This window comes from Geotrypetes seraphini, chromosome 11 (genome assembly GCF_902459505.1).
Source record: "Geotrypetes seraphini chromosome 11, aGeoSer1.1, whole genome shotgun sequence".
NCBI classification, from domain to species: Eukaryota; Metazoa; Chordata; class Amphibia; order Gymnophiona; family Dermophiidae; genus Geotrypetes; species Geotrypetes seraphini.
In genome coordinates, this window is record NC_047094.1 from 99,949,261 (window position 1) to 99,971,779 (window position 22,519).

At 43.6% G+C, this 22,519-nt stretch overlaps 1 protein-coding gene across 4 annotated transcripts in view; it reads right to left on the reverse strand.

The window, feature by feature from the left end:
• STX16 (syntaxin 16) overlaps positions 1–21,598 on the reverse strand; it is a 46,178-nt gene extending 24,580 nt beyond the window's left edge. Inside the window, exons 1-5 of one of the 4 annotated variants that reach the window (XM_033962570.1) lie at positions 21,241–21,597; positions 15,869–15,880; positions 13,057–13,164; positions 3,673–3,813; positions 1,749–1,911 (exon numbers count right to left, since the gene is read on the reverse strand). In XM_033962570.1, coding sequence (XP_033818461.1) covers positions 1,749–1,911; positions 3,673–3,813; positions 13,057–13,164; positions 15,869–15,880; positions 21,241–21,369 — 553 coding nt within the window. In that variant the 5' untranslated portion in view covers positions 21,370–21,597. Of the gene's footprint in view, positions 1–1,748; positions 1,912–3,672; positions 3,814–13,056; positions 13,165–15,868; positions 15,881–21,240 lie in introns of all 4 variants that reach the window. The other 3 variants (XM_033962572.1, XM_033962571.1, XM_033962573.1) reach the window with 3 other exon arrangements.
• Positions 21,599–22,519: the final 921 nt, after the last annotated feature.

Sequence of the window (22,519 nt, forward strand, 5' to 3'; positions counted from 1 at the left end):
TGAGCCCCGAGATCATCCTGGTGGCCGTCCATTGAACCGATTCAATTCTGCGCACATCTTTACTGTAATGTGGCCTCCAGAATTGCACACAGTACTCCAGATGAGGTCTCACCATGGCCCTGTACAACGGCATTATGACTTCAGGCTTTCGGCTGACGAAACTTCTATTGATACAACCCAATATCTGCCTTGCCTTAGATGAAGCCTTCTCCACTTGATTGGCAGTTTTCATGTCTGCACTGATTACTCCTAAATCTCGTTCTGCTGAAGTCCTAGTTAAAATATCTCTGTTCAAGAAGTACGTCCTGCATGGATTTCCGCTTCCGAGGTGCATGACCTTACATTTCTTAGCATTGAAGCCTAGCTGCCAGGTTGAGGACCAACTTTCCAATGTAAGCAGGTCCTGCGCCATATAATTCTGTAAACTGCATTCACTTACTATATTACATAGTTTGGCGTCATCGGCGAATAGTGTTATTTTACCTTGAAGCCCTTGAGTCAGATCCCCTATGAATATGTTGAAAAGGAGTGGACCCAGGACCGAGCCCTGCGGCACTCCACTGGTCACCTCCGATGTTTTAGAGAGGGTACCATTAACCACCACCTTCTGAAGTCTGCCACTCAGCCAATCATTGACCCATGCAGTTAGTGTCTCTCCTAACCCCATCGATTCCATCTTGCTTAGCAGCCTGCGGTGTGGGACACTGTCAAAAGCTTTACTGAAGTCCAGGTACACGACGTCCAAAGACTCTCCCAAGTCCAACTTTCTTGTTACCCAGTCAAAGAAGCTGATGAGATTGGATTGGCAGGACCTACCCTTGGTGAATCCATGCTGACTGGGATCCCGAAGATTCCCTTCATTCAAGATCGTGTCCAATTTGCTTTTAATTAGTGTTTCCATGAGTTTGAACACTATTGATGTGAAACTCACCGGTCTATAATTTGCAGCCTCTGCCCTGCAACCCTTTTTATGCAGAGGAACGACATTAGCTAATTTCCAGTCCAGGGGAACTTTCCCCTTACTTAGGGAGAGATTGAATAGCTCAGCCAACGGTTTCGCCAGGACATCGCTTAATTCTCTGAGCACTCTTGGGTGCAAATTGTCTGGTCTTCCCTCCCTTCCAAGTGAGAACAACATCCCCCAGGCCTACTGCGATTGCCTAATGGTTTATTGTCATGTTGGGGCAGGAGCAATTCCCACTCACTCCTGCCCATTCTTCCTCCACAGTAAAAAAAAAGCCACCAAGACTTCCAGCGGCAGTCTTGCGATGCTCCCAACGGCCTTGCAACACTGAAAGTCTCGGCAGCCATTTTTACTGCGGAGGAAAAATGAGCAGGAGTGAGTGGGAATTGCTCCTGCCCCAATGTCCTGCTAAAATACCAGAAAATCATGGTAGCCCCGAGGGGTGTTAATTCTCACTTGGGAGGGAGGGAAAGAATGCTAGCTGATGTTCCAGTGAGGGTTGGGGTGCGGGCACACGATCGTAGCAGCAAAAGTCTGCCAGTTCGAGGGACGGCTTGCAGTGGAGGGGGAAGACTCAAATATAAAACCCAAGACCTCCATTTTTGGGCCATTTTTTTGGCCCAAACATCTCAGTTTATATTCCAGTATATACGGTATATTAAACACCAACCCCTTGGTAGTATTGCATGAAAACTCATGGCCCAGATTTAATTTTTGCGTCAGCTACATAAAAGGTGCTCCTGGAAAGCACAGAATACCTATTTAAAGGGAAGATGCTACTTACGCTTCAGGTAGCTGGACTGTGTATGTCTGAAACTGGTGGAAAGTTCCTGAAGAGTTTGCGCAAAGGAAGATACCACATTTCTGAGGACACGTTGTTCCTGCTCTGGGCAACTCCGTGACCTGCTCTGCAAGGTCTGGACAGCTCTCTGACACCTGTGGAACAGCTGAAAATGCCAGGGCCCTTTTAAAAAAGTGCCTCATGGGTTTCCAACAATATATTTTTCTGCAACAATACTTAGAAGCAAGCAGAATCAGAACAAGTATTGATAAAACAACTAAGGAAGAACCAGTTTTGGGGTATTAAATCGGTGGTACCTCAAGCATGTAGAAGTTATATACCACATACATAGAAACATGACAGCAGATAAAGGCCAAATGGCCCATCTAGTCTGCCCATCCACAGTAACCATTATCTCTTCCTCTCTCTAAGAGATCCCATGTGCCTATCCCATGCCTTCTTGAATTCAGTCTCTGTCTCCATTACTTCCTGCGGGAGACAGTTCCACACATCTAACACCGTTTCTGTAAAAAAGTATTTCCTTAAATTACTTCCGAGCCCATCACCTCTTAACTTCATCTTATGCCCTCTAATTCCAGAGCTTCCTTTCCCAAACAGCACTCTCTCTGAAACTCCACTGTAACCTATGGCCAGTAACGGCAGTCAGCATGGGGTCCGAGAATCAGTGCTCCCTACTCCCTCGTGGGTTCCTGCTAGACTGAAAGCCCATGCAGAGTACTGGAGCCTCGGGTGCAAAATGACACAGCACCCTCTGCTGACAGCTGCCTCTGATGCCTATACTGCTGCAGTGGGAGGAGGAAGTGGATGGAGTGTAAGGAAGTGTATCTGATGTCTTGTGAATTTTAAGTATTTAAATGGGTTCATACTGGATAAATATATGGCAGTGGTCTCCATCCTTTTTCATGTAAAGGACCGCAGTATGAATACGAGAAAGCTGAGAACCACTGTATAATTTCAAGCTTACACATACTACTAATTTTGTAAACTGCCTTGACTTGCTTGTTCAGACTGGGTATTAAACATTAATTCTAATACTGACTCTTCAAGGATATATTTTTAAAACTCACTTTAATTTTAGATTGTCAACAGTAGCAAATTCCATAGATGAGACACCTGAGTAACACACTTAAGAGATTATTGGCAGAACTTTACGATATTGAATGTATGGCTAAATTGAATTTATGGCTTGGAAAAATTATGTTAGAGGTCTCTTCCTATCTTGATTTTAGAAAATTGTTAAAGACTCAACTCTTTGATAGGCTGGTATCTTAATGCATTTTGCTTCATGTTTTCAATCAAGTTTTTTATATTCAACTTGATGTATTTTATCTGTTCTATGTATTACTTCTTTCCCTGCCATGCCGGTATTTTATTGCCTGTCTGGCCGGCATTTAACAGCTCTTTTTAAACTGTCAACAATGCTTGCCCAATTTTAAACTGTTGTTTTCTCTTCTGCATTATATTGTAAATGCTTTCTGTTCTTATCTGTTTTTAAGTCCATTATTCTAATTTGTATTTTAACTGTATCCCATGTACTAGCTCACCTTGTTGTGAACCACCTAGAACTTTTTCGGTATGGCGGTATATAAGAATAAAATTATTATTACTATATTGTGGGCAAGATTGAAATTAAACACATTTACAGGATTTGAAGAGCTTTTCAGCCGACTATTTGAGGGCCACACATTGGAGGCCATTGATATATGGGATGCATTGCTGTAAGTGTATCATGTCGTGTTGCTGTACTGATAGACAGCAGTGGATGTTCAGATATCTGTAATGCTATCACACTACTTTCTAGTCTTATTCAATTTCTCTTCTCAGCCTCACTCTCCCATCTCTCTTCTTTTGGTCTTCCTCCATTAACCACACAGAAGCCAATTTTGGCCTTGAGGCTTCACCCTACCTGTGTAGTCTCTTGCGTGGTTATTTCTATAGCATGTTCTTCCTCACTGCTGTCATCTAGGGTGGGTCTGTTTAAATGTTTGTCATGGAGGCTGGCGAGTTCCTTCATTTTCTGCTTAATTCTAGTGACATCATACTGAATCTAAGGGGAAAAGAGAAGAAAAAAAAAGTCATTTTAATTCATATGTAGTGCACAAGAACAAAAAGCACAATTACTTACCGTAACAGTTGTTATCCAGGGACAGCAGGCAGCTATTCTCACATATGGTGATGCCATCGACAGAGCCCGGATGCGGACGCCTCACAAGCAGACCTGATTGAAGAAACTCAAAGTTTCGAGTCGCCCGCACCACACATGCGCGAGTGCCCTCCTGCCCAGCGTAGGGCGCGTCTCCTCAGTTCAGATAGCTAGCAGAGAAGCCAACCAGGGGAGGTGGGTGGGTTGTGAGAATAGCTGCTTGCTGTCCCTGGATAACAACTGTTACAGTAAGTAACTGTGCTTTATCCCAGGACAAGCAGGCAGGTATTCTCACATATGGGTGACCTCCAAGCTAACCAGAATGGGATGATGGGAGTGTTGGCAATTTAGGAGAATAAATTTTGTAATACTGTTTGGCCAAACTGTCTATCCCATCTTGAGAAAGTATCCAGACAAAAGTGAGAAGTGAAGGTATGAACCGAGGATCAAGTAGCAGCTCTACAAATTTCCTCAATAGGTGTAGATCTGAGGAAAGCTACTGAAGCTGCCATAGCTCTGACTTTATGGGCTGTGACTTTACTGTGAAGGGGTAATCCAGCCTGGGCATAGCAGAATGAGATACAAGCCCCCATCCAGTTGGAGATGGTACGCTTAGAAATAGGATGGCCCAACTTATTGGGATCGAAGGAGACAAAAAGTTGAGGAGCAGTTCCTTGTGGTTTGGTGCGTTCCAAATAGAAGGCCAAAGCACGTTTACAGTCCAGAGTAAGAAGAGCAACTTCTCCAGGATGAAAATGAGGCTTTGGAAAAAAACACTGGAAGAACAATGGATTGGTTGAGATGAAATTCCGAGACCACTTTAGGAAGGAATTTAGGATGAGTACGAAGAACCACCTTGTCATGATGGAACACTGTGAATGGTGGGTCAGCAACTAAAGCTTGCAGCTCACTGACTCGTCGAGCAGAAGTGAGGGCTATGAGAAACACCACTTTCCAAGTGAGATACTTCAGATGAGCCTTATCAATTGGTTCAAATGGAGGTTTCATCAATTGAGTAAGGACAACATTGAGGTCCCAATCCACAGGAGGCGGTTTGAGTGGAGGTTTGACATTGAAAAGTCCTTTCATAAATCTGGAAACCACCGGTGAGAAGAGAGGGGTTTTCCTTCAATAGGCTGATGGAAAGCCACAATTGCATTGAGAAGGACTCAGATAGATGTAGACTTGAGGCCAGAATTGGATAAGTGCAAAAGGTAGTCCAAAACAGAAGATAAGGAGGAATGTTGAGGCTCCTTATGATGAGAAAAACACCACGTAGAAAATCTAGTCCATTTCTGGTGATAGCATTGTCTAGTGGTAGGCTTCCTAGAAGCTTCTAAAACGTCTCTTACAGATGGAGAAAACTGAAGAGAGGTTACTTTGAGAGGTACCAAGCTGTCAGGTGTAGAGACTGCAGGTTGGCATGAAGCAGAGGTCCTTGACTCTGTGTAAGCAGAGAAGGAGAAACTGGAAGAAGGAATGGCTCCCTGCTGCTGAGTTGAAGTAGAAGGGAGTACCGAGGAGCAATTAGATTCTTGGTGGCATGATTGTTCTTCAACTTGATTAGAGTTTTGAGAATGAGAGGGAATGGAGGGAATGCATAGAGGAAGAGATTCGTCCATTTCAGAAGAAAAGCATCTGCCTCGAGGCGATGAGGAGAGTATATCCTGGAGCAGAACTGAGGCAGTTTGTAGTTGTTGGGAGCTGCAAAGAGGTCTATCTGAGGTGTTCCCCACAGTGAAAAAATGTGATGAAGAGGCGAGGAATGGAGTGTCCATTCGTGAGGTTGCAGTAGACGACTCAAGTTGTCCGCTAAGCAATTCTTCGCCCCTTGAATGTAGACAGCTTTGAGGAAGGTGTTGTGGCGGATTGCCCAGTCCCAAACTTCAGAGCTTCTTGACAAAGGGAGGCAGACCCCGTCCCTCCCTGTTTGTTGACATAATACATGACGAATTGGTTGTCTGTCCGAATGAGGACTACTTGGTCGTGCAGTAGATGTTGAAAAGCAGTGAGAGCTCTGAGGATTGCTCTGAGTTCCAACAGATTGATATGACACTGACGATCCGTACTTGTCCAGAGGCTTTGAGTACGGAGACCATCGAGATGAGCACCCCAAGCGTAGGTCGAAGAGTCTGTCGTGAGGACCTTATGATGGGGGGAGGGGTGTTTGAAAAAGCAAGCCTCTGGAAAGATTGGAAGAGAGCATCCACCAACGCAGAGACTGCTTCAGTGAAGGAGTGACTGATATGTGTCGAGAAAGAGGGTCGCAAACTTGCGTCCATTGAGATGCCAGGGTCCACTGAGGAATTCTGAGGTGAAGTATGGCAAAAGGAGTCACGTATACTGTGGAGGCCATATGATCCAGAAGTACCATCATGTGTCTCGCTGAGATGGAACAGCGGGAAGACACTGTATGACAGAGTTGAAGAAGAGCTTCCTGTCGTTGTTGTGGAAGGAATGCTCTGAGTTGTCCAGAACAGCTCCAATGAACTGTAGATTCTGTGAGGGCTGAAGTTGAGATTTGGGAAAGTTGATTTCGAATCCCAAACTTTGTAGGAACCAGGTAGTCCATTGGGTCGCTATAATAACCCCTTGAGATGTGGAATCTTTGATGAACCAGTCGTCGAGGTAGGGAAATAACTGAAGACCATGATTCCTTACAGCTGCTGCTACCACTAACAGGCACTTGGTGAACACTCTGGGAGACGAGGCCAGGCCGAAGGGTAGTACTCTGTATTGATAATGCAGATTCCCCACCCGAAATCTGAGGTACTGACGGGAGGCTGGATGAATGGGGATATGAGTGTAGGCCTCCTTGAGATCCAGAGAGCATAACCAGTCGTTCTGCTCGAGAAGGGGATAAAGGGATGCCAGGGACAACAACATTCTTAACTTTTCTTTGACTAGAAATTTGTTGAGAGCCCTGAGATCCAGAATGGGCCGCAGTTCGCCCATCTTCTTCGGAACAAGGAAGTACCGGGAGTAAAACCCCCTGTTCTGCTGGTCCAAGGGAACTGGTTCGATGGCATGGAGACAAAGCAGAGCTTGAGCTTCCTGAAGAAGAAGGGTGGTCTGGGATGGATTGGAAGGATACTCTCTTGGAGAATCTGAGAGAAATGAAGAGAGTATCCTTCCCTGATGATGGAAAGTACCCAGAGGTCGGATGTAATTGTCGTCCATCGATGGTAAAAATGATGGAGACGACCTCCTATAGGGGGAAAAAAAGACAGAGTCAGAACAGTGGAGGTTATGCTCTGTTTTAAACAGTCAAAAAGGCCGAGTAGCCTTAGGTGCAGCAGAAGGTTGAGGTTTCTGTTGTTTCTGAGGCTGCTGTTTCTTTAGAGGAGGGCGATTATAAGGAGCCGTCCTCGGAGCAAAACGCCGCTGACAGATAGGAGCAGGGCGTGCAGGTTTTACAGGAGCTGGCTTTAGCTTGGGTCTGACAATAGAAGCAAAGGATTTTTCATGGTCAGACAATTTCTTAGTGGCTGCCTCGATGGATTCATCGAAAAGGTCATTGCCTTCACAAGGGATATTAGCCAAGCGGTCTTGAAGATTAGGGTCCATGTCAATGGTACGAAGCCAGGCAAGATGACGCATAGCTACAGAGCAAACAGCTGCTCAGGCAGACAACTCGAAGGCATCATAAGATGACTGTAGGAGATGTAATCTAAGTTGAGATAAAGAAGCAAGGACTTCTTGAAATTCAAAGTGCTTTTGAGTATTCAGATAAGTCAAGAACTTTGGTAATAGAGAAATGAGAAATTCAAAATAAGTAATAAACTGAAAATTATAATTGAGGACTTTAGAGGACATCATGGCATTTTGATAGATGCGACGTCCAAATTTGTCCATAGTTTTCCCTTCCCTTCCAGGAGGAACTGTGGCATAAACCTTGGAAGGATGGGACCTCTTCAGGGAGGATTCAACAAGCAGGGATTGATGAGATAACTGTGAGTTGTCAAACCCTTTGCGATGCCCAGTTTTATACCTAGAATCCAATTGTCCTGGAACAGCTGGTATGGAAAAAGGTGTTTCCATGCATCGACCAAAAGTTTGATTCAAAAGCTTATGAAGTGGAAGCTTAAGAGACCCTGCCGGAGGTTGAGGAAGATGCATGACTTCTAGATACTCCTTAGCATATTTGGAGCCAGTATCTAATTGAAGATCCAAGTCCACAGCCATCTGACGAAGAAAAGATGAGAAAGATAGCTGATCTGCCAATGCTTTGCCTCGAGAAGGACTTGAGGACATCGAGGCAGCCTGGGTCGAAGATGAAGCTTCGGCAAGAAAAAAGGCATCAAAGGAATATGGTGACTTGGATGAGGCAATCGAAACCGGGACATCCTCGAGGTCCAGCATTGGAGATCTCGAACGAGGAGTCTGTGGTCTAGTCGAAGTTGGAGTAGATCGAGGCCTGGTGGAAGAAGGTCTTTCTTTAGAAGAACTATGCCTGGAAGGATGCCTTGAAGAAGGCCTCGATCGTCGATGAGAACTGTGCCTGGAAGCAGATCTCGAAGATCGAGGAGACTTCGCCTCGGAGATGGAGGCAGCCGATGGTATCAAAGAATGTATAGGACTGGAGGCTGTAGATCGAAGCTCCAGAGGCTTGGTGGAGGAACCTCGATGCACTCCCAAAGACTCTGCTCCTTTTATAGAGTGTGAGGATTCCTTCCGAGGACCTTGCAAAGAATCTGCTCCTTGCTGTACGTACTTTGATGCCAGACCAGACACTCGCAGAGACTCTGCTCCCTGCAAAGAGTGTGTAAGCTCAGACTGAGACAGGGGAAGCGGCTTGATCTTGCGGGAGTCTGCTGAATGCCCAGGCTGGAAAAGAGGAAGAAGCTTCGGTCCCATATTAGTAAGGAACTGAATGAATTGCTTCTCAGTCGGCAAAGATGGATCCGTGTCTGAAACCGGACCACCTACTTTGGCTGGTGAGTGTGCTTTGACTTGGAAGTCTTAGGCACTTTAATCACTACCGCTGGAACTGACTGCTGAACTATCTGACCTGAGGAAACAAGGGAAGATACAGCAGATGTCGTCGAAGAAAGAGCCGCTGCAAATGACGAAGGTCTGATGAGGCTCGAGGTGGAAGCAGTATAAGCAAGAGGAACCTCGGTAGGGGTCGAGGCCGAGGTCGCTTTTGAAGTCGAGAGATCAGAAGAAGATTCCATCTCAAAGAGCTTGTCCACCAAAATGCAACAACGATTGAAGGCTCGAGGCTGAAGCGTAGCACAGCGCAGGCACGATCTCGAATGATGTTTTGGCCCAAGGCACTTGAGGCAACGACAGTGTGGGTCCGTAAGAGAAACCGCGTGCTAGCACTTGCTACATTTCTTGAAGCCTGTGACAGGCCGGGACATTGAAGTAAAAATAGCCGCCGCAAGATTGAAGCCCTTGGGCTGCGGCCGAGCGGCCTGTCCGGGGAAATGGATGGAAGAGGAAAAAAAATTATTTTTTTTTTTTACTGAAAATGAAAGAAATAAAATAAGAACAGCGATTCATGAGGAAAAAAATACAAACCACGGATCAAGAAGGCACAAAGTAATGAAGTTAAACGCAGAGTCAAAGACGGACTTCTCGGTTCCGCGGAAAACTGAGAAGATGCGCCCTACGCTGGGCAGGAGGGCACTCACGCATGCGCGGTGCGGGCGACTCGAAACTTTGAGTTTCTTCAAGCGTGTCTGCTTGTGAGGCGTCCACATCCGGGCTCCATCGATGGCATCACCCATATGTGAGAATACCTGCCTGCTTGTCCTGGGATAATGTATTCTTTGCTTGATTAGTGCATTTCAAAACCTACTTCAAGAATGAGGACTACATGACAGCTTCCCAAAAGCCAGTTTGATTACCAATCACTCAGAGACCTCTCTGTGGAAGAAGTCTTAAGCCATAAATATGGTTTAAGATCTTGCCTTTCCAAATCCTAGCTCAAGATAGAATAGTAGGCATTTCCTTGCCCCAAAAGGCTTACAAGTAAAGAGGTTTACAGAAATGCACTACTGCTTTAAAACGCATTGTTTACGAAAAGGTTCCATTTTAAGCAATGGGACCTATTTATTAATAGAAACATAATGGCAGATAAAGGCCAAATGGCCCATCCAGTCTGCCCATCTGCAGTAACCATTATACTAATGATATACATTAACATGTACTAACACAGAGCACTTTAGTAAATCTGGCCTTAAGTTTGTGCCTGAAACAATGGAGGTTGTAATGACTTTCCCAAGGCCAAAAGTGGTGTTTGTGGGATATCAAACTCAGCTTCCCTTCTCCGTTTGCCCCCATGACATTTATTCCCTCATGTTAAAAATTTGGGCCAGTTCCCTTCTGTGGATTTTGCTCCTGTACCAAATTCCTTTGCACAATGCTGGGTTTTGCAGCATAAAAAACCAGTTCTCATCCCAGTCAGTCAGGGAAAACATGCACGAGAAAAAGCCACGTACTTTACCTCCACTGTATGCAAACTCTCTCATGCATATTCATTGTGGGTGTCCTGAAGTCTAGACTGTATGGATGTGCCCTGAGGTCTGAATTGTAAATTCTTGCCATAAAGGACCAAATGTCAAGTCAAATGTTAAAAAAAAAAAAAAAATAAAAAAAAATAAAAAAATCAGTAATCCCATGCTTTAACTATTGTTGAATGTTGACTCCTACTGCATGTCACTTTGAGCCAGTCCAGGATTTCTAACACTATGAACCAGTCATGTTTCAAGTTAATTAAAATTTCTGATTTCTAGGCGATGTACAATAAAAAGGGGATACTTGTAATCAATTATAAAAACAAAAATTAACTGACATGGACAATAACAGATGCAACTCAAAACAAAGTCACACAGTGGCTGGATGTGGTTTTCTACTTGTTAATGTGTGGCTAATCAAGTTCATTAAAAAATCCCAGTACATTATTAATAAATTCCTAACCAGCGCAACAGAGGTTTTCAACTATGTTCTTCAGTATCTTGGTTTCTAAGATATCTACAAGGCATATGCAGATCTTCACATGATGGGAGGTGGTGCATGGAAATCTCACATGCATATTTGTTGTGGATATCTAAAAACCATCTGATTAAATAGCAAGTTATTCAAGATGGGGCTGAAAACCTCTGCATAAGAATAGCCATACTAGGTCAGACCAATGGTCCATCTAGTCCAGTATCTTGTTTCCAACAGTGGACAATTCAGGCCCAAGTAACTGGTAGAAACCTAAACAGTAGCAACAGCTGTGTTTCCTATTATCGTGCTACTACCTAGCCAATCCAGTTTTCAGCACATTCATAATGAATATGCAAATAGAGCAGGGGTAGGAAATTCTAGTGTGAGAGCACAAGCAGATCAGGTTTTCAAGATATTCACAATGAAGAGTTTTGCATGGATCACATCCAGGACATACAAATTCTATCATGCTTATTCACTGTGGCACTTCTAAAAATTTGACTAATTATGTACACCTTCAGAACAGGATTCGGAAGCACTTTGTTGCAGTACATTTCTCCAGTTCACTAATTGAAAGACAAGGGTAGGCACAGCAATTAATTTTGTCACCAAAATAATTAGATATGAAACTGGCCCAGCACACCAGTCTATTACAATGCTCTCCTTATCTCAAAAAATATATAGTGGCACTAGAAAAAGTTCAAAGAAGAGCGACCAAGATGATAAAGGGGATGGAATTCCCCTCATACGAGAGGAGACTAAAAAGGTTAGGGCTCTTCAGCTTGGAAAAGAGACGGCTAAGGGGAGATATGATTGAAGTCTACAAAATCCTGAGTGGTGTAGAACAGGTACAAGTGGATCAATTTTTTACTGCATCGAGATTTACAAAGACTAGGGAACACTCAAAAGTTACAGAGTAATACTTTTAAAACCAATAGGAGGAAATATTTTTTCACTCAGAGAATTGTTATGCTCTGAAATGCACTGCCAGAGAATGTGGTAGGAGCAGTTAATGTAGCTGGTTTTAAAAAAGGCTTGAACAAATTCCTGGAGGAAAAGTCCTTAGTCTGCTGTTGAGACAGACATGGGACGGTAGCATGGAATGCTGCTACTATTTGGCTTTTTGCCAGGTACTTGTGACTTGGATTGGCCTCTGCGAAGATGGGATACTGGGCTAGATGGACCATTGGTCTGACCCAGTAAAGCTATTCTTATGTTCTTAATGTATTAGATCCAAACTATCCGCTTTAATAATTCCCTTTGCGCGCATGCACACTTCAAAGTTGGTGGGTCCGTGATCCGTGGCACCGTGCCCACGTATGTGCAGTGCCTGCCTCAGTTGATTTCCTGATCTCTGACGCTGGCTGTCTTCCAACTACGCTGTGTTTGCCGGCTTCCCATCCCTGTTCCTCCAAAACCAGAAGTTAAGTCATGAAGGGGGAGGGAGGAGAAGCGAAGCCGGTAAGCACAGTGTTAGCTCCGGAGCATGGCCAAAGTTGCTTCCTGGCTAGGGCAGCATTGAAGGAATACAGAGCAGGGAGGGAAGCTTCAACTCACTGCTCATGCTTGCTTCGGCCCTTCCTCGCTGCCGGGTCCTATCTTCGCGGAAACAGAAAGCAGATGGGACCCGGCAGTGACGAATGACCAAAGCAAGCAGGAGCAGCGAGTTGTGAATGATGCGCTGCCGACGGCTATATGAGACCCAGGAGGGAAATGAGAAACGATGTCGATGGCTGTGTGAGACCATGGGGGGGGGGTGTGAAGAAATGCTGCCGACGACTGTGTGAGACCGCGGGGGGGGGGGGGGAATGCTGCAGTAGCATCCTTCTGGGGAGACATAGGGAATGAGGGAGAAGGAAGACCAGGGAAAGGGGAGGGGGGAAGAGAAATGCTGCTGTTGCAAAGGAGGGAGGTAAAAGGAAGGGAGAAGGGCTACTGCTGGACAGGGGGAACAGGGAAGGGGTGCTGCTGGATAGGGGGGAGAGAGACAGAAATAAATAAATACAGACAGACAGTGAGCAAGAAAGACAGACAGACAGGGGGCCAGGGAGAGAGGCAGAAATAAAGACAGACATAAAGAAAGAAAGGAGGCAGGAAGAGAGAAAGACAGACTTACAGAAAGAAATGCCTAAGTCTACACATCTATTCTAGCACCAGTTAATGTAACAGGCTAAAAAACTAGTTGGTTATAAGATGCATATGACTTACTTCTTCTACTCCATCAACCCATTTGGGTGGCAATCGCTTTGTGACACCAATAGCTGCCTCTGGATCTAAACTGATTCCTGACACAAGTGCCATCCGGTCATCAGCAAGCTGGATTAAAACAAATTAATGACAAGATGTTAAAAAAAAAAAAAAGATACATTAAAAATCTATAGTTTCTTCCTAGTTACAGATATCTTTTATAACTCAATCAAAGAATCAAGTCTCTTGACAATACAAGAAATCTTCATTTATAATCCGACTGATGGAAAAACAATATCCAATGACAGAACTCTGGCACACAGCCACATAAATCATAGGGAATTAAAAATGACATTTTATTTAACTTGGACCCCTTGGGGGGTGGGGGGGTTTCAAAATAGAGAAGTCTACCTTTGTGAATTCATAGAAAGGGTCTTGTGAATTTATCTTTTTTCTTAAGTAGTTGAACACACTGGATACAGCTCTCAGTTTAAATAAAAGGACCCGTTATAGTATTGCTAGCAGTAGAGGAAGCTTCCTCATACTGCTCAAATTTGTCAGTGTACACACATATATCCACTCAATCACTGCACCTCTGCTAAGATTGTCAACTATGGTCAGTCAGGATAGGAGTCAGCTCCTGCCTGAGCACTAGGAACTTTCTTAAATTTTGGATCTAGCTCACACCTTTTCAATGGTAGCTCAAGTTACATTCATATACAATAGGTTATTTCCTCATCTTCATGGGACTTACAATCATCTTTACTCAAATGAACTAGAAGCCATGGTGAGGTGCGGTCTCCAGAATAAAGGAGTACAGGCAACAGGTGGAGCCCCGATATCGGTCAAAAGATTGATGAGTGTACAAGTGGTTGGGAGAGCCCTAGTATTGGTCAGAGGTTGTAGAAGGTGTCTGACCAAGATGTAACCTGCTAAAAGTTGAGTATATGACTTATACCACAGGATAAAGGGATGCCAACTGCATAATTCTGCATACTTTCAGCCTTAGGACCCTTGAGGAAGACATCACTGTCGAAACAAGGACCATGTTGGGTCCAATTTGCTTCTCTTGTGGATTAAATCAAGTTGTATCTATAATAAAGTCTACATCAGAAACATCAAGTCCCCACAGTTTTATTTGCATTGGGCTCCTATATAGACAAACAGTTTTGACTCCTTTTCTTGTATAATTCTTTCTGGCTTCCATTGGGTTGGAAAAAATAAAAAGGAGCATCAGTAGGACCTAATACTAGCTTCCCTAGTTCTCTGCCTAATGCTCTATCCACTGGGCAAGTGGTTTCGCAAACATATTCCAGGAGATCTCCAGCCCACTGGATTTTCAAGATATCCACAATGATTATGCTCAGAAGTTTGCATACAATGGAAGCAGTGCACGTAGATCTCTCATGACTGACTAGGGAACCACACTAGGCTAACTCCTCCACACCAGTCTACTTGGAGCATCAATTCCTTTCCCATCACTGAATGGGTCCTGAAGGTGAAAGAGCCTATATTTGCATCCTGTGCCAAGCCCTCCATGTCCCTTGTATTCTTCAGGGCATTTGACTGGTTGATGGCTTCATTATGATTAATAAAGTAACCTTACGAAAGCTCATGCTTGCTAATTTTTAAGTCATAATTTTAATGTACAGGCAATCCTCGGGTTAAGAACGGATTCCATTTTTAAACTGTTCTTTAGTTGAATTTGTATGTAACTCGGATTCTAGTATTCTTCCCACCTTCTCCTTGAGGCCCCTCTTGCATCCCTTTCCATCCATCCCACTGTTCCCTCTCCACCACATCCAACATTACTCCCTCTCATCTCTCTTCCTTATTCATCTTTACCTCACTCTTCTCCCACCACCATGTCCAATAATTCTCGCTCCCTATGCCCAACAATTCTCCTCTTTCATCTCCCCATGTGCACCATTTCTTTCCCTCTCTCTGAAACCCAATTCACCCTTTCTATTCTCTCCCCACCTCAGCATCTCTTTCCCTCCCTCCTATAGCTCATGCTCCCCTCCTTCCATTCTGTATTCCAAGTTCATGCCCCCTCCCTCCTGTCTTCCATTCTTTGTCCTATGTTTGTGCTCCCTCCGTCAGAGGGAATACTTTTGGCTCAGGATGTGCGTAGGAGCCGGTGCAGGCGGCTTTGTGCAGAGAAATGACTGCAGCTGGAAGGAGGAAGTCGGCCAGTAGGTAAACACCTGCCGGAGGGAGGCACGGAATGGAGGGAAAGAGAGGGGCGCGTTGGAATGGAGGCAGAAGGGCGCATTGGGACACTGAAGGTAGAGCAGGACCCCCCATTTGTAAGTACGAGTCTGACACAAGTCGGATGTTCGTAAAATGGGGACTGTCTGTAATTGTTTGATATAGAGACCTCCTGAACAGACAGTATGAAGCTGGATTTATGAGAATGGGCTCATTCTAGCCAAGCCAAGTGATCTCTGTAGAGTCAGCAGAATCTGTAAAGGATCTGTCACTATACCAAAACACACACCAGAGAATTTAAGCCTGTTATGTTAAAAGGACATCAATGAATGGGAACAGCTGCAGTGTGAGGCACATTTGCAGAGCATGTAAGAATTGGAAGACCTGTGCATGGAGCAATTTACTCGTTCTATGTTTTCACAATCTAGCATATGACATATATTGCAACTCTAACAATGAACAGAGTTGCTCACTACTGTGATCTTGTTCCTCACTTCGAGTAATAAAATTCTTCAAAACATTTTACATAAAATACAAAAATAAAGTAAATCTATATGGCATGCTACAACATTAAAGTGAAATTCTGGCTAGACTAGCTGTTATAAGAGACATAAAGCGATACCTCATCCAGTTCCTGAAGTGATTGGTTGCAGCCATCAGCCCCATCCGATTGGGGACAGAAAAAAAAAATTGAGACAGAGCATAGTCAGATCAGAAATTATCAAGATTTACTGAAAAATAAGACAAGCAATTTTACTAAAAATAAGTATACACTCTTCTGAATAAGCCAGAACAAAACATGTGATTCTTCTGCTTCTACAACGAGGGATTGCGCCTAACTGGCTAGGTAGGTACACATTTTAAAAAGGACAATCACTCAATGCTTGATTTGCCTGGTAAGTAGGAGAATAAAGAGGTAAACATGAAGAGCAGAACCATTCCTTGTTCTGAAAAATAAATTTGCTCTTTTATAAAACACCCACCACAGTATTTACGGTAATGCACAAAATTTCTGTAAAATATATATATCTTGTAGGTGTTGCAAACATATATATTGTGTGGTGAAAAATACATTTGCACCCCAGTATGCCCGGGAAGCTGCTGAAATAAAAGCTACCGGTAGTTAATTCAAAACTGAACATCTGTTCTTGCCCTCTTGACTGGAGAACCGAGGCAATCCCACTTCATAGCAAATACTAAGTAATTGTCAACAAAAATTAAAGCATATTGGGGTAAGTTGTAGAAAACGTTATGCTAATTAATTTTAACCTAAGCTAAGAAATTAAATAGCAGCACTTTTAAGTCAAAGTCACAAAACATCTTTATAATTACAGATTTCCTTGAAAGAAAAAAAAAAAAAAAAAAATTCCGTCTGAGGAAATTTTACAAAAGCTTACCATCTGCATTAATCATTACACCTAAATTAAGCATTCTGGTCTGGTAGATACAATGAGCCTAGTGGTAGAAATCTGGAACACTCTTCCAGAGGATGTTATAGGGGAAAGTACCCTCCAGGGATTCAAGAAAAAGTTAGATAAGTTCCCGCTGAACAAGAACGTATGCAGGTAAGGCTAGACTCAAATAGGGCACTGGTCTTTGACCTAAGGGTTGCCGCGTGAGCGGACTGCTGGGTACAATAGACCACTGGTCTTACCCAGCAGTGGCAATTCTTATGTTCTTAAGTCTGTAAGGTAATATTTATCAGGCCAACTGCAAGAAGACTTCAGCAGAGAGATGTAAAAGTTTCCAGAAATTTTGAAGTGATTGGAAGAAATTTTCCCCAAAAAAGGGAAATTTGGGGAAAGTTGAAAAACACGCAATGCTTATTTTTGTCATGTTTTCTACTCACCATGAAGGGTTTTTATTTTTAAATCTCTATTTTAACATAAAATTAGAGCATTTAAAATGCTTCTAATTGTCACTAGTATATCAAATAGTTATTACAAATCCATTGATACTGGTCTGCAAGATGCTACAACTTCAGAATATGAACAAGCCTGATTTTGACACTTGAACTATTTAACTGATGATCCACTCAGTAATTTCATATCCCACTCATCTTTATAGTCCTAAGTGGAGATTTTAACCATTATTTGAACATATTACAAAACCCCTACCTATACACACAACAAAATAAAGTTACAATTATTAGAATTCTTAAACCAATCTAAATAAAATTAGGATGCTTTTGAAAAAACAAATAATTTCAGGTCTTATCACCAATGGAGGTTCATTCCACATTAAGCCTGGTTATAGAACAGTGGTCTTAAACTCGTGGCCTGAGGGCCACATGTGGCTCCCAGGTACTGTTTTGAAGTCCGCAGTCTGGACGTGATGACGTGTTTAGCTTCTGGACGTCTCCCTTCCTGCACTCGTTCTTCCTTCAAAGGTGGCGGCTCCTCGAGTTATCTGCACCTGTGTCGGAAGCCTTCTCTCTGACGTCTTCCACCTTGAAGGAAAAACAAGTGCAGCAAGGGAGCTGCCAGAAATTAAACAGGAAGAAATGCTGCTGCACAAGCAAGGGGGGGGGAAGGGGAAGAGAAATGCTGCTGTACAGGGAAGAGGGGGAGGGAAGGAGGAAGAGAAATGCTGATGCACCCAACTGGGGAGAGAAGGGAATGAGGGAGAAGGAAGACAAGGGAGAGGAGAGGAACGAGAGATGCCAAGTCCATGGGAGGGAGGGAAAGGATATACCAGACCATGGAGGGGAGGGAGAGATCCAGGGCATTGGGGGGGAGGAAAGGAGACAGATGCCAGATCAAGGGAAAGGAAGGAAGGAGAGAGAGATGTCAGACCATGGAAATAGGGAGGGAAGAAGGGTGTGAGTTTGAGACCATTGGGTTAGAGGAAAACACAGCTATCAGTATTACAGCCAAAGTTTTGTCTCAGTCTCTCCTGCTGGTCATGGTGAGCTATTACCCATCAGTGAACTGTACCGGTCTGGAGAGATGCTAAAGAAAAGGGATTTTCCAATTTTGTCTTTAGGAAGAGAGAAAGTAAATCGACCCTTAAAAGTCAAACATTTAAAGATAAACTTCTCCGATACCACCTGTGCACCATCACTCTACCCTCCCCCTCACAGAAAGCAAACAGATGATACATAGAAATACACAATGCACATAATTTTATATTATGAGGAAAAGAACTAAAAAAAAAAGTCATCATCGTAGGTAAGGTTCAACACACAACTAAATACGACAATTGGCAACTCATCTTTCAACTTCAGGTAAATGCATAAGTCATTATACTGTCCTTTCCCATAAAGCTCAACTGCTCTAAAGGCTTTTGCCCCAATGTCAGAAAAGAACACTTTAAACACAGGGTTGTCGTTAGCAGGTAATGCATGTTAAAATGTTATGTAGCCTGTTTATTAAACATATTAGAGATTGGGGAAGGCTGGCATAAACTATGTAAACTTCAATCTGTGTAGAATACGTCTATTAGAATACTTTGGGGGCTCATTTTCAAAGCACTAAGACAATAGTACCATAAGTACTATGTGTGTCTAAATGCTTTGAAAATGACCCTTTATGTCATGCAAACCATTTTAACCACATTTACCCACCCCCCACCTCCACCTGAAGCAAAACCACTTGCCCAGTTGACTCTAGAATACAATTTGTCACACTTGTCACAAGGTTATGCACTCTAGCATTCCCTCTTATCTCTTCCCATTTTGTTCCCTACACCCCATCTCATACTCTTCTTTTCTCAGATGAGCAGAGAATAGAGAGGGGAAAAAGGTAATCTGGATTCTACATGCGCCTGTGCTTTCTTCTGTCAGGCACCTTCTCTTTGGAATGCCTTACCAAAGCAACTATATTAAGAGCTGTCTTACCCTAAATACAGATTTGGTTTAAAGACTCACCTGTTCTTAAGTGCTTCTTAACCCTAATCAAGACCACTATCATCTTCGGTTGACCTTCTAGAACCTTCAGCATCCTCTACCCACCTCTCATACTACTACTTATTTCTATAGCACTGCCAGATGCACGCAGCACTGTACATTACATTTACCATGAGGAGACAATCCCTGCTTGACAGAGCTTACAATCTACCTGTAATCAGACAGCCAAACAGAATCAATAATGTACATTAAGATAATATAGTAGCACTGCAGGTGAAGGCAGAAGTGTTATGCGAGTGTATGTCCAAAGCTTATGGGCAGAATACAGGTGTTAGGCATAGGATATATACTCACATAACAGATGCACAACAGCTGTATTCATTCAAATCACTCTAAAACTTTTGCTCAGGATCAAACCCACAACCTCAGGCTGATGAGGCAGGAGCTGTAATAACTCCTCCTGAGCTTGAGCTCTGATGAACCAAAAAAACCCCAAAATAACAAACCTTCCAGCCTTGGAATTTTTTTTGCTGCTGCTTATCATACCTCAAGCAGAACCCTGCACAGTGTGGAGAGGTGGCTTAGTGGTTAGAGTTCCTGCTGCAGCAGCCAAATGTTGTAGGTTTGATCCTGGGCAAGTCACAAATTTAAAACAAAACAAAAGACACAACTGTTTGTGACCGGGCTGCTCAGCACAAATAGCATGCATATTTCCACATTGCCTACCCTCAAGTCTATCTTAATTGAAGTAATGAACTTTTCCTCCAGGAATTTGTCCAAAACTTTTCTTGAACCCAGCTAGTCAACTGTTTTAACCACAACCTCCAGCAACAAATTCCAGAGTTTAATTACATATTGAGTAAAATATTCTCTCTTGTTTTAGTTGTACAAACATGTTAACTTCAAGGCAAGTACCCTGATTTTTGTAGAGGTAAAAAAAAAAAAATTATTACTAAGCACGCAGCTTAGGGGAGGAACTAGGATAAGGATGAGAAGCCAGCACAGGGTTGGGGGAGGAACAAATAATTTACACAGGGTAAGCACAGACCAAGGAGCTTGAGTGAGCAGCATCAGGCCAAAGAGCAGAATAGGCCATATAGAGAACAGGTAAGAATTCCAGGAGAAAGAGCTGAACACACAACATATGGAATAGGGGAGGTACAGGACAAGAAGCTGGGTCTCATTTTGGATTTGTAGGTACTCAGAAAAAAATAGTTAATGTCTTATTAAATTTTGCACGAGGTAAAACTTTTTATAGTTTATAAAATCTTTCCTTTTGGCTAAATCTTAATAATAATATTGTAATTTATAGCTAAAGAGACATATGATCAAGAAACTTATTTTACTTTGGTGATTATGATAAACATACCGAGGGCCTCAAAATAGTACCTGGCGGGCTGCATGTGGCCTCCGGGCCGCAAGTTTGAGACCACTGAGTTAAGGGGAACAGTTAATCTTCTGGCTGGGTTGGAGGGCAGAGGGGAGAACAGGACAGTCAAGCCATTGTGACATCATTGAGAGGCTGGCTCTTATTGGTGGAATGAGGCATTATGACATCACAATCTCAGCTCTGCTTCCCAATCACAAACAGGATGTCATGGATACAGTTAAGGCAGTGGTCTCAAACTGAAACCCTTTCCAGGGCCACATTTTGGATTTGTAGGTACTTGGAGGGCCTCAGAAAAAATAGTTAATGTCTTATTAAAGAAATGACAATTTTGCATGAGACAAAACTCTTTATAGTTTATAAAATCTTTCCTTTTGGCTAAGTCTTAATAATAATAATGTAATTTATAGCTAAAAAGATATATGGTCAAGAAACTGTTTTATTTTACTTTTTATGATTATGATAAACATACCGAGGGCCTCAAACTAGTACCTGGCGGGCCGCAAGTTTGAGACCACTGGCATAATGGATGAGAGCTAGAGAAGAAGTTGAACAGGCAGCACAGGACAAGGAACCAAGCAGAGTATGGGGGTAGAGAGGTACAGGACAAGAAGCTGAGCGGGCGGTGCACAGCACAAGAACTACAGACTAAGGAGCTAAATTGGCAGGGCACAATGGGCGAGAAGAACAAGATAAAAGGGCGAGTGCAGGACAAGGCACTGTGCAGGCAGAACAAAAACGGCGCAGGAGGGAGACTCACCGCAGCATTGCTACGTGAACCCCGAAGGCCGGCGGGGGAAGTACTCACTTGCTCGGCCGCCAGCTGCCGGTTTTGCACGGCATTGTTCCGCAAGAGCAAGAACGCGTCCGTCAAGCGCCGGGTGGCCATGGCTTCCCCGACCCCCGGCGCCTTACTCGGAGCGGACCGGCCACACGCCGCTGCTCCGGGTCCGCCCGCCCGGCCTCACATCCCGCTTCCGGCCACTTCCGGCCCGTCCGTGCGCCGCTGAAAAGCTTCCGGCCGGGCCGACGCCAGGGGTTCCGGAGACCTTCTAGGCGGGGGCGCCTGTTGCGAACTGTGGTGCTGTTCTGCGAGCCCAGACCCGAGCCGGTTCCTGTTCCCATAGTTTTCTTTTACCCTGCTCTCTGTGCCGATTTTTAAATGGAGGCTGCAAGACTACAAATCCCACAATGCACAGTGATGGACGCTGGTGCAAAGTCTCAGACCTCAGTCATTTTATGGAGTGCTATACTTTGGAAAGTAGGGGGGGGGATTATATTTATTTTTATTTAAGAGCATAAGCATTGTCATACTGAGACAGACTAAAGGTCTATAAGACTCTATATCCTGTTTCCAACAGTGGCCAATCCAGGTCGCAAATATCTGACAAGATCCTAAAATAATAATACAGATTTTATGCTACTTATCCAAGATTTAACAAATATTTCTTGCTAGCATTGTTAAATGACTGATTTCGGGGAGAGGAGACGAGGGGAGGGGGGGGGTTTCATTATAAATGTAGGCTTTGCATACCAGTCTACATATATAGTCCAGATGTATTTTTCAGGAATGTGATAAATTCATTTATAACTTCTGCTGAATCCCTGAAGGTTTACCGTTTATTCATGTCTGTGTCAGTACCTATAACACTAACAGTAACTTGATGTTTTATGCATACTTATATAAATTTAAAACACTTGCGCAGTTTCGTGTATATTGTGTTCCTTGTGTGATGGATAATAAAACTATGTACAGTACTTGGCAGTTGCGGCTGGGAAAGAAAGAGGAGGGGGTGCTTGTTGGCCCTAAGGCCCACAAACTTGTAATCTGTCCCTGATTGCACTTGAAAAGCAATATGAGAAATAAATGTGATTTCTACATTAAGGTTACCAGATTTTTGGCTTGCAGATCTGGGCCACCTGGATCGGGTGAGGCATGATAAGATGGGGGTTAGGTTAGGTAGAGCCTTCCCATAGAAATTTTTCACCAGAAAAAGTATAATCTTCATCGGTTCATAGTCAAATGCGCACAGACAAAC